Consider the following 14546-nt stretch of genomic DNA (forward strand, 5'->3'; position numbering starts at 1 on the left):
CCTTATCGGTAATCAACTTCATCCTGAATGCAATTTTTTTCATAACTTCCATTGCGGATTCACGTAATTTCATTTCGTTTCCAAATTTTAATGCTAGAAGTATGGAAATAGAAAATCTCCCCGGAGAAAAGAAAGAAAAGAGTCAAGGTTTCAAGGCAACGTGCGCGTCTCTGCCGACCGAACGACGCGATGGACCGACGAACCCGAGGAAATTCGAAGACGTAGGCGAGCCTTGGACCTCGACGGTGCATAAATTACCCGGCGTACCTCGCAGCCACCCAAGGCGTATTTCTTCAACCTTCTCGCGGCGCTATCAGCAAGCTTTTATTCGTAACTGGAATATTAATCAAGGAACTTGACGTACACTTTGTACCAAACGCCGCGGATCTTCTTCTTACTCAATGCTTGAATTTGTTGTTTCGGTTCAAGCTGATTATTAATAATATTTACGATTATTTAAGGATGCGTGAAGGATTCGTTTGGTTGTTGTCTAAATGCATCGTCGAGAAACGAAAACATTTTGGAACAATGATTTCTGGATTGCAGGTGAATTGAAAAGTACTCGTGACGAGTTGAATTATAAAAAACAAAAAAACGAATCATTTGAACATCGATTGTAAATATCTTGTTTATATTAATTAACATCGTTCGAAACATCGTGTTATTTTATTGTTTGTTCAATGAAAATTTCATGAACATGAATTTGTTCAATTGCAATGAAAACTTCTCATCTTGTTCATTAACGATTTCCCTACAAATCATCTCGAGAAAGATTTTTTTCTGGAGCTCGTTAATTGCGAAAAAAAAAAATCAAATTAAGTTTATAACAAGCAGTTTATTTAAAATCTAATTCACACGATTTGCGGGAAAAATTCATTTGCCAATAAAATAAGCTGTAACTGTCCATAAAAAATCGGATATAATAAGGATTTGAGACTAAAAAAGGGTGGAACGATATGATTTCTCTAATCTTGTTAAAAAATGATGAAATATTTACAGTCAAAATTCAGTTTCAGACGTATAACCGCTGCATAAATTAAGTCGGTGGAAATTTTTGTCTCTCACTTTTTGAAACTTCAAACACTTTTTCGACTTATTAAAATTTTTTTTTTCACCGATCTTCAAATCAGTTTCGAAATCGGGTCATTTTGGTTGTCAGTTCGATGATCATGGGAGAATACGGGCATTACAGTTGCAATACCTTCCCCCTTTCCGTCATCCGAGACTCCACAGGTAGGTAAGGCTGCGGGTTTAACAAACACTCGGTGATGTTTATAGCGGGTTGATCTCGCACACGCCGGAGTCACAAAGGGCATGGGAGCGACACACCCACCGGATGTACTTTATAGGTATATATGCTCGCGTTCGTAGGTGACGTGACGCCATCGGCGTATATATATGCCCGGGGTGCGGCAATTCTGGGGACTTATTTTGTCCCTTTCGTAATTTTTCTTCCTCCCTTAGGTGGTCCCTTGTTTTTAGTAAATTTTTTTTTTTTTTTTTTTGTTTTCCGCAACGAAGAAGATTATTTATTCATTTATTCGTTGTTATAACATGAAAATGTTTTCTGTGGCATGTACTTGTTTTATGTTGTATACTTACTTGTACGGGCGGGGTTGAAATTACGAATTTGAAAAGTTTCGAAAGAGAAAAATTCTGAATTTTTTACTGGTGAAAATTGGAATAAGGAAAATTAAACTTTTACGAAACGATGAAGTTTAGAATGGTCTGGAACTCTACAGCACAAAGTTCCGAAAGTTATAAAATGAGAAAATTTCAAAATTTTCATCGCTTTGATGTTTCTTTGTTTTCGATTTTCGATAGTTTTTTACGTTCGGAATCCTGGTAATTCCGACTATTGGTTTTTTTTTTGTTTTTTACACCCACTCGTCGAGTAAACACTACGCTGTGTGAGTATATTTTAATTTACGAAATTTTACTCAATCCAAACTATATTTACCAAATTTTGCTTTATTGGAATTTTACTTTTTGCAATCTCGCATTTTGGAACATTGAGTCAACGGCTTTCCAACCATTCGAAACTTTCTTGCATCGTAAAAGTTTCATTTCTTTACTTCAAGTTTCACCAAAAAATAATTCCGAATTAGGCACTTTCGGGACTTTTCAAATTCCGAACTTCAACCCCCCATCCCTCCATGCGATAATTCGTCATGTTTGGACACCGTGTGTATGAATTCACCGAGATTTAAAGCCCTGCCAAAAACTTCAAAGTCCATACTGTAATAGCCTACTGTGTTCGTCGGTGCAGGTATACATATATTTCATGAATCAACGCCCACTCGCTATTTCCCCACACTGACTGTGAAGTGAAGTGAAGTGAAGTGAAGTGAAATGATCACTTGTCCCCCTCAATTCGTTCGCTAATGAGATATATATTGGGCAACTGTTGCAGGTGCCTACGTAGCATCATACTTTTTTTTACAAATTTTACCTTCTCTACGGTCACGTGGGCTTCAATCATCATTAATCATGAACAATTTGAAAATCATCCACTTTACGATTCATTCAGATTTTTCCAATCGCACAAGCTTTCCGATTAACAGATTTTACTGTTCAATAATCGCGAGAGTTTTTCATCTATAATCAAAATTCAATACCTTTAAAAATTTGCGTTTCTTTAAATCTAATTCATAGATTTTCTCCTAAGATCGTTTCTTATCCCGCCATAATGCTCTGCTATTGGTAAATCTTTCTTCAAACTTTTTACGAAAAGATTTGTTTCATGTATAAAATTTTTACACTGTTAGGCTGAAAATTGTTTGAACTAAAGTTGTTGTGAAAAAATATGACATTCGAATCAACTTGCTCCGCACTATTTCAGTTGTAGACGTGTATTGTATTCACACATTGTGTATCTACCTGACTAACAATAGTGAGAATTTGCAAACAGATACATATATACATAGATATGTAGATAAGTCTATATATATATATATATATATATATACCTGCAAAAAAATTTTCTCATTCACCAGGACATTAATCAAGCCGCAGTAATTAGCAGAAACGGCCAATTAACACGTGCCTTAAAGTTAACGAGGCGAGTTGCTTCGCCACTATAACTTGACCAACTTATACATATCTGCACGGGTTAAAGGTTACGGTGCTGCTGTTCTGCACGACTAGATTCGTTCCACGTTACCGCATATTCCACGTCTGTCATACCTGTATTTGTAAAATTGCTAAACGTAACGAGATGAAAGAAAAATTTCACTTCACATTGTGTTTTTTTAATTTTTATTTTTCGTTTTTTCGACTACCTAATTGTCGATCAGCCAGTAATTCCTAATATATTCATCGAAATTAACGATGTGATGATACCCATGTTTATCTGCTGCAACGATAATTAACAGATATAATATGGGGGAGGGGGGAGGGGGGAGGGGGGGCTGAAAAGTTTACTTTTTTTTACTTTTACAAGTTTTTTTGTTTTTTCTTTTTATTTCTTCGGAGAAGTCACGACGTGACTCGATGATCACTTGTACGTGGGTTTTGATTAATATGCGTTTCCAATTACTTGGCAAACCCCCCGCCCTTCTGCTTCTGCTGCATCGTAATGTGCATACCTAGAGGTATGAGTTATAGCTTTTCGTTTCGTCGATCAATTACTCACGCCGACTTAACGCTCGTTATTAACCATTAGATTTGAGTATTCTTTAACGAAAGAATTAAGCCCTGAACGTTTTGTGAATTTAAACTCTCTGTTGCAGTAATTTTTGTCATTTGTTCATAAAAATTCATTAAGCGAGTGGAGGAGATAAATTATACGGATAGTTAATTCCTGTAGTAAAATGATTTTTATACATCGAGTGTGTAAAAAAGAGAAAAAAAAAATTAAAAAAAAAAAATAGATATCGCATAGCGAAAAATATAATTCGGTAATAATTTTTTTTCTTTCGGTTTTTTTTTTTTTGTTTTTTTTTTGTTTTGTCAGGCTTTGTCGAGTTTCCGTATAAATTGTACACGGATTTAAATTACAACGCGCGGGCATTTCGGAATACTTTCGGATAGAATTCGAGGCAGCGTCGATCAGACGCTCTCTGCCAACGAAAGTGGAAGTGATGGATCCTTGAATGAAAGATTTTTATTTTTCTTCTGATGACGATGCTGCTGTTGCTGCTGCTGCTCCTGCTGGTGGTGGTGGTGGTGCAAGGGAAGCGGGATGGTCATGCAGACGTGTAAAACCTCCGTAAATATACATATTACATATATACTATATATACATATGTATGCGAGTATGTATGTATGTATTTATGTATGTATATATATATATATATTGTATTATTACACATTGTAGGCTGCACACGTTTCATATTCAGGAGAGTGAGGAGGATCCGTGGGCTGCAGTGTAATTGTCAGGTGGCAGGTGCCGGCGAGAGTGATATCCTGTCTGTACCACGAATTCTCTGTTTCTCTCTCTCTCTCTCTCTCTCTATTAAATTATATTCCATACGACGCGGTGCAGCTGACATGAAGGATGCCGGACGGATGCAGCTCACTTCGCTAGCTCATATAATGTATACATATCTGTACAAAATCTTTTGTGTGCATATATATATGTATATATATATATATATAAAACACAAATACATGTACGTATAATATGAAGTGTATATGACCGATTAGCGGTAGAATCTCGCGCCAATCCATAATATGCGCGTTTATAAAGAAGCTAGCTTCCTCCTAAATGACACTGCATATTTCTTACGTATTTCGTGAGAATTTATATTAAATAACGGTTTAATCACACGGTCGATTAATCAAACTGATCGTTGAGTAGAGACTGTATATATGTACATACATGCAGCGGTATATTATGGAGAAACGGGCAAGTGGAAAAGTTTTTAAAGTTGTGGTTTTTATTCTTTTTTTGTTGGCACCTAAACAGTTTTTTTTTTTAGGTTAGAAGAAAGATTCTGTGAAAATTTGAACGTTCCACGTTATGCGGAAGATCGTGGTCATTTGATTTTTCACTTTTTTCACATTTTTTTTTTTTTTTTTTTTCCATTCATTTCGTTCGAGAAACACGCTTGTAGCACTTGAATTATTATTTCTTTCCATCACATTTATGGTATATTCAATCCAAAGATCAGGAACCATAACGCAACGATATATCACCCGGTAATCTTGTTCTCCTAAATTAAAAGTTCATATTAAATTATAACTATTTTATTATGAGATCCAATTATGAATGAACAGATCGTTAGATACACTTTACACAATAGAGTAGATACACAATAAAAAGAAAAAAAGAAATTTGACAATTTATTCAGTATACTTTATGAATTGAAGAAAAAAAAAATGTATAAATGTGAAAAATCATCTTTTACGCCAGAAGCTTTTTTTTAACCTGAGGAAACTTTTTAGATTCTGTCATGGTGGAAAATCGCAATTTATTTTGTTCTGAAAGATCCTAATGTAATATAAATACATACGTACATAGGTATGCTTTATAAACATCTCAACAACTCTTAGAGGGAATGATTTAATATTAAGACAGAATGGCGCGTCGTTAGTTGAAGAGGCTGATGAAAGTACCGGAGGGACAAGCATGTAGATAGTTCGTTCGTGTCTGCAAAGCTTTCGAAAACGAATCAAAGAATTTGCGCGAGTAGAAATTTCCCAGATTTAGGTTCCTGGCAATGAGCAATAAGATTGCAATTATTGAGAGAGAAAGAAAAAAATTATTGTTTCAATATTAACAATATTAAATCAAGTGTCGAATTTAATATCGTATAATAAGAAAGCTGTTAGTTAAAATTGTTGCTGAACTTGTAAGAGAAAGAAAACTTTATCGAATAAACGAGTGAATAAAAGTAAAAAAAAAAAAAAAAAAATGATAATAAAATATTCACGCAATAGAAAGAAGCGAATAAATTTTACGAAGGACCGAATGGCACGTGGCTTCGGAAACGAATGATTAAATCCATTCATGGGCGTAACGTAGAGCGTGCAATATATGAGCCTGTCTAGTCACACGCGTGCGTCGCGCGTTAAACCTGTCCAAACATCCTACTTGGTATAAAACTACCCACGTACGATACGTCGGATACGTACACGTTATATGTATACACGTATTCAAGCGAATATCACGGAGAATGAGAGAGAATTTATCACATGCGTTTGATATGTTTATATATTAGGGTAGCGCAAAAAAAAAACCGACTATTTTTTTTTTTTGAGTCCCGTGTGACAAAATGTTGGTTTTTGATGCTTTAAGAGTCCACTCCAAAGGACAGTTGAAAAAAAAATTTCAAGAGGTCGCTCCACATTTTTTAAAACGTCAGAAATCGTCAAAAATCGATTTTTTTTAAAAAAAATTTTTTTTCGTTACGGTATAATTTTATAGACAAAAAAAAAAAAAAATAAGTTTCCGAAAGTTTCAGTTCAAAATTTGAATTTTGAAAGGTCGCTCATAATTTTTTTTCAATTTTTTGGTGCATTTCTTTAGATCTTTTCGTCGACCTCTTAATATTCATATCAAAATTTCGTACATTTTTTTTTCTTTAATTTAGTAAGAAAGAATCGATAACAATACACCACGACATAAATTAAAAATCAAACAAAATACTGAAAATATAATTTTTTTAATTTAATTTTTTGTCGATTTTTGTCATTTTTTAAAATTTGGAGTGACCTCTTAAATTTTTTTTTTCTAACTGTCCTTTGGAGTGGGCTCTTAAAACATCAAAAACTAACATTTTGTCACACGAGACTCAAAAGAAAAAAAATAGTCGGTTTTTTTGCACCACCCTAATTGTATATATATATATATATATATATATATATATACCACTGCAGAGTTGCAGGGTTATGAAAAGTCGTGAAAGGCTCCAAAAAATGGGAAAAATTAACGTTTTTTTTTTTTTTTTTTTTTTTTTTGTTGTTTCTAAGATTGGAAATTCGCGAGAGTCAACACTCAATACCGTATTTTGTTAATATATAATTGTGAGATCGTAGAACGTCGAGAATTTATCAATGATTTTCTGAAGGATTACAAAGAAGAAGAAGAAGAAAAAAAAGACGAATACTTATATTGTAAGGAAAAGTTTATATATCGGTTTTATATTCGACGTACTTTTCAAACGAATACCCCCCCTTAAACGAGCGCTAATATTTCGCTTCTCGTTCTCACCGTTCGTCGTACAATCCAGCCAGTCATGAGGGCGGAAGTCGATTTTGCGGGTGGGCAAAATGTCGATATGCGATATTGGAACGCGGGTAGTTTGCGGCTTTTCAAGCACAGTTCGCGTATCATTACGCAACACGTATGTACCTACCGCAGGATCCAACGCACAATGAACCCTCATTGCGGTGGGAATCCGTGCCTCGATGGGATTGAAGCTGCAGCATCCTGCAGGGGAGGGGCGGGGGGGGGGGGGGGGGGAGCATCGGGGCCTGACACAAGCCCTGCACCCTTCATCCGGACCCCCAACAAACGACCCTTCGAATTCTACTGTATACACATATCCTTGTAAACAATACATCCGCAGATAGATCCTCTCGGCAAACTTACGACATATTGGCCAATTTATTCGCCACGATCACTACGGGGGGCGAATGCATTTTCATTTGTACCTATTCATTCATTCACTATTTATTATCTGCTGTGGCAAGCTGAGCAGAATTTAATATATATACTTTTTTTTTTCAATACTTTGAAAAATTTAACTTTAACTGTCTGCTTTGTGCAAATTTTTTTTTTCTCCTATAAACAAATTCGAAGAATTGCGTTTGGAGTAAGATGCTGATACAAAACTGTGGCTTTTCATTTTTTTTCTTCTTTCTTTTTACGTTACTATTTGGACATTTTTGTGCTCTTGAGATACGGCTTGGAGGAGGATTTGCAATCTTTTGGAATGTAATATTGTTTTGGAAATTCGTGCTGATTTTTTTCTAATCTCTGTCAAACCTTTCTTCAACAATTGATTATATTTATGAAAGTGCATTAGTGTGTAACAATTATCATATGTCTAATCTGATTTTCTTTACAGGGACGGTTCGACGTCGCTACATTGGTCAAAAATCTCCTCGGACCAATTTACGGTAACGGAGTCCTCGACCTACTGACGAGACAGGCGCGAGACATCTTGGTATGCGCTTATCACGGGAATCTTGATGAATTTTTAAAGTCCTTCCTGTCGCCGGCTGCCACACTACTCGCCGAAGTGAAGGAAACGGCCATCAGAAACGTGAGTATTTTTATAAAATTCAATCAAATTTATACTCACGTTTAAACGAATAATACAACTGTGCGAAAAAGTTGAGTTCCGGATTTTTCCGTCAACTTCTTACGTAGTATACATATACACACACACCTCAATTACTTAACTCTTCTTCCAAAATTACAAAAAAAAAAAAAAAAAACTGCACCCGAGTTTTCCGCTCAAAAATTTACTCCCTAACTTCAACTACTCTCCCCGGGTGTCGCCCCGACGTTGGATTAAGGGGGAGATCAGGCTGTGGACGTCGACACTCCAAAAGCCACGTGCTCCTCCTCCTCTTCTCCATATCCTCTTCATCTTTCCAACAGCTTTTCAACAACCATACAACGTAATCGTCGAGAGAGAGAGAGAAAGAGAGAGAGAGAGAGAGTCGCGACTTACCGTTAACTGGATTATCCCGACAAGAGAGGGCGGCTTTTGTTCATATTCTATCCAGGGTTTCGTGTCGCTTGTTAATCGATCCGTCCGATGGTGTAATCGCATGGGGGGGGGGGGGGGGGGGGGAGAAAAATTTATACGTAGATTTTGAAATTTTCAAAAAGAGATTCGTTTCGAAAAGCTAAGAATTTCTTTTGTTTATTTTTTTTTTTTTTATTCATGGAACCGATGGAATAGAGAGATACAATCGGACAAAATATCAGTTACGCTTGTTAACGTCACAACACGTCGACGACACGAGACTAAAAAACAAAAGATACGCAAATAAAACTTGGAACACAAACATAGGTATGCCTGAGCAAGAGAAAAGCAGAAGAAAATGAGCTTGCAAATAACGTGATTAGAATTAGATGGGAATTTTCGAAAGGGAATTACGAATTACCCTCTCATTAGTCTGATGTGGGTAGATACTATGAGATTGTACGTATATTGTACGAAGGCATGGAGTACTTATGAAAAGTCAAAGTGTAAACCGCAGGATATAATATATGAGGATGAAGCAAATGAAGGCTGTATAGGCCTTCGGCAAAACAACCGGCTTTTGCATAGTTGAATCGTAATACGAATGTAGTTTATCTTCTTTATATACAATCTACGCCGATTATAATAACATTTGTGCTCGGGAGATTTCTTCAAGATCTAAGATCATCCTGCAGGCCAGGGTTGTGGTTGTGGTTGTGACGTTGGATATATTCCTCAGTCCGCGTGTCCTTTGTGTGTAGGTTGGTAGGTATCTACAAAGTATCTAACATATCTACGATATTCCGGGAAAGAACATTAAAGACTTCGAACGACGCCCACGCGACAAACTAACTCACTCTGAACGAACCTGGATGAAGTGTGCTGGGGTCCAAGGAGCAAGGAGGCAGTTCTCCATCTTTGAAAATCACTCAGGTTATAGGAATGTTCGGAAAATTTTGTCCGATGATCTATTTCTTCCTTGCAATCTGACGATAAAGCTTTGTTGACTGTTTAAGAGTAAGTACTCGACATCTTGTGTCCTTAGCGTTTTAAAAATTGGAGTCAGTATGAAATTTCTCACGAGTAATGAGGTTTCTACATCGGTTAAAGTTCGATGGCACGGCTAGACTTTGAGCAAGCCAAGAAAACTACACGCAAACTCTGTGTTTACATGTTCTCAAGTTCCAGTTAGGTATGGAGTCTCATATACTCCCGTATTCGATATCGTGTAAGGAAGCTCTTCTCAACATTGGGAATGGCTACGTAGCGTGGATGAAAACTTATATTGTTGATAGAATGGAATAGTTTCACCTGCCAAATCAACTTATACTCATTTTTTCACTCTGTTCCATGATACAAATCGGATTTGAACCGAATGCAATGGTTATGCGAACGATAAGTGATAAGGACCTTCATGTGCCATCATGGTTTTCCATTATCTCCTATACCAGGTGGTACTCGCACCTGCGTGTCCTACTATTCAGTTATCGATGTAGGCCTTGAATGCTCCCAAGTCCAAACCCAGCTGTTCCGATACTCTGGGTGGAAAATGATCAGGCACCAGTCTACCAGTTTATACTCTGGTACAGGACGTGGTGACTTTCATAGTGACGTGGAAAGACTGCGAATCTCATCCATTTAAGTAAGTCACGATTTCCGGATGACAGGAGAATCGAATTGGAACAAAAATCATCAGCAGGGTTTTGGTGCTCGAAACTCTGCAGGCTTATAAGTCGAGGAAGGGTTAGGAAGGAGGAAGCAACCGACCCGTTCTCACGTCAGTTTCGACGTTCAACATTGTTGACACTCCTCGCCCACTGGCCCAGCCAGTCAGCCTCGCCTGCTTGCTTGCTATCCTGGGAATATTCCCGAGCTGCCTGCCTGCCAGCGCCCACGCAACCGTTGGGTGACCGGATTCTGAGAGCAGTCGGCTCCCGGGGTCGGACCCTCGTACCGTGCAGCCTACTCCAACGGAGCCAACCGCTGGTGAAGAACTTTAACGGAAAATACCCGTCCTCGGCATCCCTTGCACCAGCAGATTGTGCGTGTGCTTGCATCGAAGTCAGGACTGGTTATATAGAGATTAGTCAGTCTCCACACTCGTGCAGAGATGCTGAATGTTACTACTTACTATGTAACCAGTAAACTTTTTGGCTTCGTTTGATGTAAAACACCATGGTTGTCGTTGTATACGACAGTAGCACAAGCATCCGAAGAGGTATAAGGTATGAACTGGTAGGTAGACGTTATCGTAATAGTGGAAACGGGACTGTCGCCTTCCAGTATATATAGTTTGTGGATGTGGATGTGTTTGAGGTATCGTATCTACCTGCATAACACCAGCGGGAAGGAATGTCAGGAGGAGGGTAGGATGTTTGTGCTGCGATGACGTAACGGTGCCACGTATTCTATACTGATTGACAATGATTGAAGGTTTCTTGTGTACGCGTTCATATACGTAGATGATGCAGGACCGCGTCCGCAGCTTACTTACACGTTGTACCCTGCACAGGTAGAGACGTTTACACGTGAATACCCGTGTAACGTCTTCACCCACAACCCGTTCACCGTCTCTCTGTAGACTCCACAGGGTCGCACCGCTGCTGCACCGCACCGTTTCGGCCCATTGGAACCCGTGCGAGGATCACATCCACCTTCATCCTCTACTGCATTTTAACATTTCGAACTCTGAACTCTCGACCAACGAGCGTAGGTTTACATCGCGAGATAAATTCGAAACCCGGGAGAAATTCCTCGACCTCTTTGCGTAGCTGCAGAGATAGTCAGCTTGTGTATCATCATCGACATGGTGGATCAAGCAGTTGGAATACCGAGAGTATTTCGTTTCGGGTTTTTAACGATAAAACTGAAGACCGGAATACCGATTTTTAGTCGCTTGATATGACTACCTGCAGATGCATAGTTGACACTCCAAGCACGGCCTGCACTTACGACACTTATCGCTTACGACCATGAAGCGGATCTCGATCACTTTGGCGGCGACTTGTTAAACCTGGGATTAGAAATGGGACTCGACCCAGTTCCCTTGGGGTCCGGTCCACGATCCTCTCCAGAGATTTCATCGGTTTTATGGGTTCCTGCATCGGGCGAAAGGGTTTAGTTTGTTCCCGAGAGGAATATAACTGCGTTTAAGTGTCATTCGACTACTTTTAAGCATTTTTTATAATATCGACTCGGGATTATCGCAACGATTTTCATCGCAATTCTCGAGGCACGACAAACGTATAGCAGTATGCAGGAATTTGCTTTGATCCTTGCTATGGGGTGTAAGGCTCGCATTGTCCCGACGACGAAGAACCGGAAGTCACGGTATTGAAATTAACACCTGAATATATGCCTCGCGCGACCGGCGCTGCTTCTGCTGCTGCTGCTGCTGATACACGTGCTCGCGTGATCACCGTGTATATTCATCCGAACGTGCGAGCGCGAGATTCGAGATTTTGATAAGATGGTCATCGCCAGTTGCGTCCTCGCGCCGACTATCGTTCCTTGGACTATCCAACTCGTCTCGCTGCAGGTAAAGACCATGCTTCTTGAAGCACTCTGGACAAGCGCTTCATCAATTTTCCCTTCATTCCGCTATACGTGCTTATTTTTTTATCCCCCTTTCACTTCCCATTTCTCTTCCTCCTCATGATCAGTGACTTGGTGTTTTTTTTTCAATTTTTTTTTTTTAGGTCATTTGTTTTTCCTGTCTCACCTCGATGCCGATAGTCAATCACGCGGCTTTAGACATCTTCTTCATCTTCATCTTCATCTTCTAATATAGATTGCTGGATAGATGGTGGTAGACGAATGGACGAACAGACGAAAGTTGGGATGTTTTGCTATAACGTTCCGTAAGGACCGTGTCTTCCGGATTACCCAATACTCGTATCATGGAATTAATGGTTAAGCATCGACCGTAATTCATTTGTGATTTTACGACTTTGGGTACGGGATTTCGAAAGCTCGATCTTCCATGACCGATAATAATTATTCGAGTCAATTATGGCGTGGTATGTGACATTCAATTAGCGTACACGTACTAGAACTCGTCCAGGAAGTGTAATAAACAATAAGGAAAATGATCTTTCTGCGTTTTACTCCCAGTTTATTGTTACGTATGCTCTTGTCTATATGAAGTAAAGTAAATACAGCATATTTATTTTCATCTTTGCTATTACGACGATTGATATGCATGCCTGTAAATACATTCGAACATACTATCATCCGCTGAAAGTACGACGGAGAGTTTTTGCCCCTCACGTTCCTTCCTTATGTCCTTCAATGGTCAATAAATTAATCTGCTGATAGGCCAATGGTTAGACACGTTATACCTAGGCAAAAACTAATACATGGACATTACTAGGAAAAAGCTGAAAACGCTTACTTCTGCATGCTACTCGTCGGCTTGTTAATAACGAGTATAGGTAGCGGCACGTAACTGCTAAGTGGTAACACGAAGAGATAGAAGTGAAATTCCTGACATGCTCTAGATTGGTCATATTCATCATAACCCGAAAGTGGTTTGGTCCACTTATAACATATACCAGCAAAGTCGCGTAAGAATGTTACTCTCAGTCCATGACAATCGATGAGGTCCATATGGAAGCCCTTTCGCAACGATCAGACGAGTTGTAAAAGTTCCTTTTCCTTCTTCTTCTTCTCGACGCCGGGTCCATCCGGATTCTCAACGACGGACGTGGATGGACAGACAGACAGACGAACGAACGAACGCGTCGAGTATCCGAAGTTCATCTTGAAACTGGTCGGTCGTTGCGATGCTCTCGCCTACTTCCTTCTTCTCGATGCTTCTGATGTGTTCAATAGATGCTGCATGGATGCGCTTTGGTACGTAGTTGGCTGCATGTCATCGTTAGGTATAGAAAAGTGTGCGGTTCGTTCACGTCACATTTGCCGTGATTACCTGTATTAGGATCGTAATGAAATATTGGAGGGTATATATCCTTCACCTTCAATATAGTTATTGCCTAATTCATGAATATTTTATGTGTGTATGTATGTACCTACGGTATATGTAGTTGTACTCAGGTCTTCTTAAGAAGTCGTGATTTCGACCGCCTCCGCGTAACCCACAATTTTCATTCCCATGGTCTTCGTCGTCTTCTTCTGCATGTCGTAAAAGAAATTAAAGTCAGGATTCTCACTCGGGTGAGTGAGTGTGTAACTCTTCAAGGTAAATTCTTTACCGGTTAATACAATAAGCTTGAAATAGAGTTCACGATCCAAAGGTTCAATGCATAGACGCGCTGCAATTGAAGACTGAAAAGTATTTACAATTAACAATTCACCCCTCTGAAGTTCTCGCCGTTTCGTTACAGCTTAATCGATGACTGTCTAACCGGCTAACTGAGCAATAAAACTTTGTAAGAATAAAAACACAGCAATGAAAGTTGAAGGAGGTGATAAAGCTAATGAACCGAAGGAACATTCCGTCAAACTGCGCCGCGCCGGGACATTTCAGATTCGGGGAGAATATTCAAACAGGATGATGAAAAATGTAAATCAAGAGATTTCCTCAAAAAATGGTTCTATCAAAGACAGATGCGATAAAATAGTGTAACAACGAGTTCCGAAGTCCAGGTTATTCAAAGACACGGCGCGGATACTTCATGCTGGATGGTATGATGGCAGGTCCATATCCATATGTATAAGACGTTCAGAGATACGTAGGTACATATTTACGTTTTCAGCTCGTGCTCCTCTTCTTCATATAAAATCAGCCCCGGGGCGAGTGTTTCGATGCTTTCTACCTCCGAGCTGATCTCATGAATCTGATCTTTCGGGTGCAGGATGCGGACGCAACCGCCGCCTTCCAACCACCCGTAATATCAGGGAGCGAATGGGCGGGGGGAAGGGGGAGGAGGGCTATTTATA

General features: G+C 39.1%; 1 protein-coding gene across 1 annotated transcript in view; it reads left to right on the plus strand.

The window, feature by feature from the left end:
* LOC124404610 overlaps nucleotides 1-14546 on the plus strand; it is a 184718-nt gene that overhangs the window by 39173 nt on the left and 130999 nt on the right. Inside the window, exon 3 of the mRNA XM_046878916.1 lies at nucleotides 8016-8213. Within this exon, the coding sequence (XP_046734872.1) occupies nucleotides 8016-8213 (198 nt within the window). The remainder of the gene's footprint in view (nucleotides 1-8015; nucleotides 8214-14546) is intronic.

This window comes from Diprion similis, chromosome 3 (genome assembly GCF_021155765.1).
Source record: "Diprion similis isolate iyDipSimi1 chromosome 3, iyDipSimi1.1, whole genome shotgun sequence".
In the NCBI taxonomy this organism is placed as follows: Eukaryota; Metazoa; Arthropoda; class Insecta; order Hymenoptera; family Diprionidae; genus Diprion; species Diprion similis.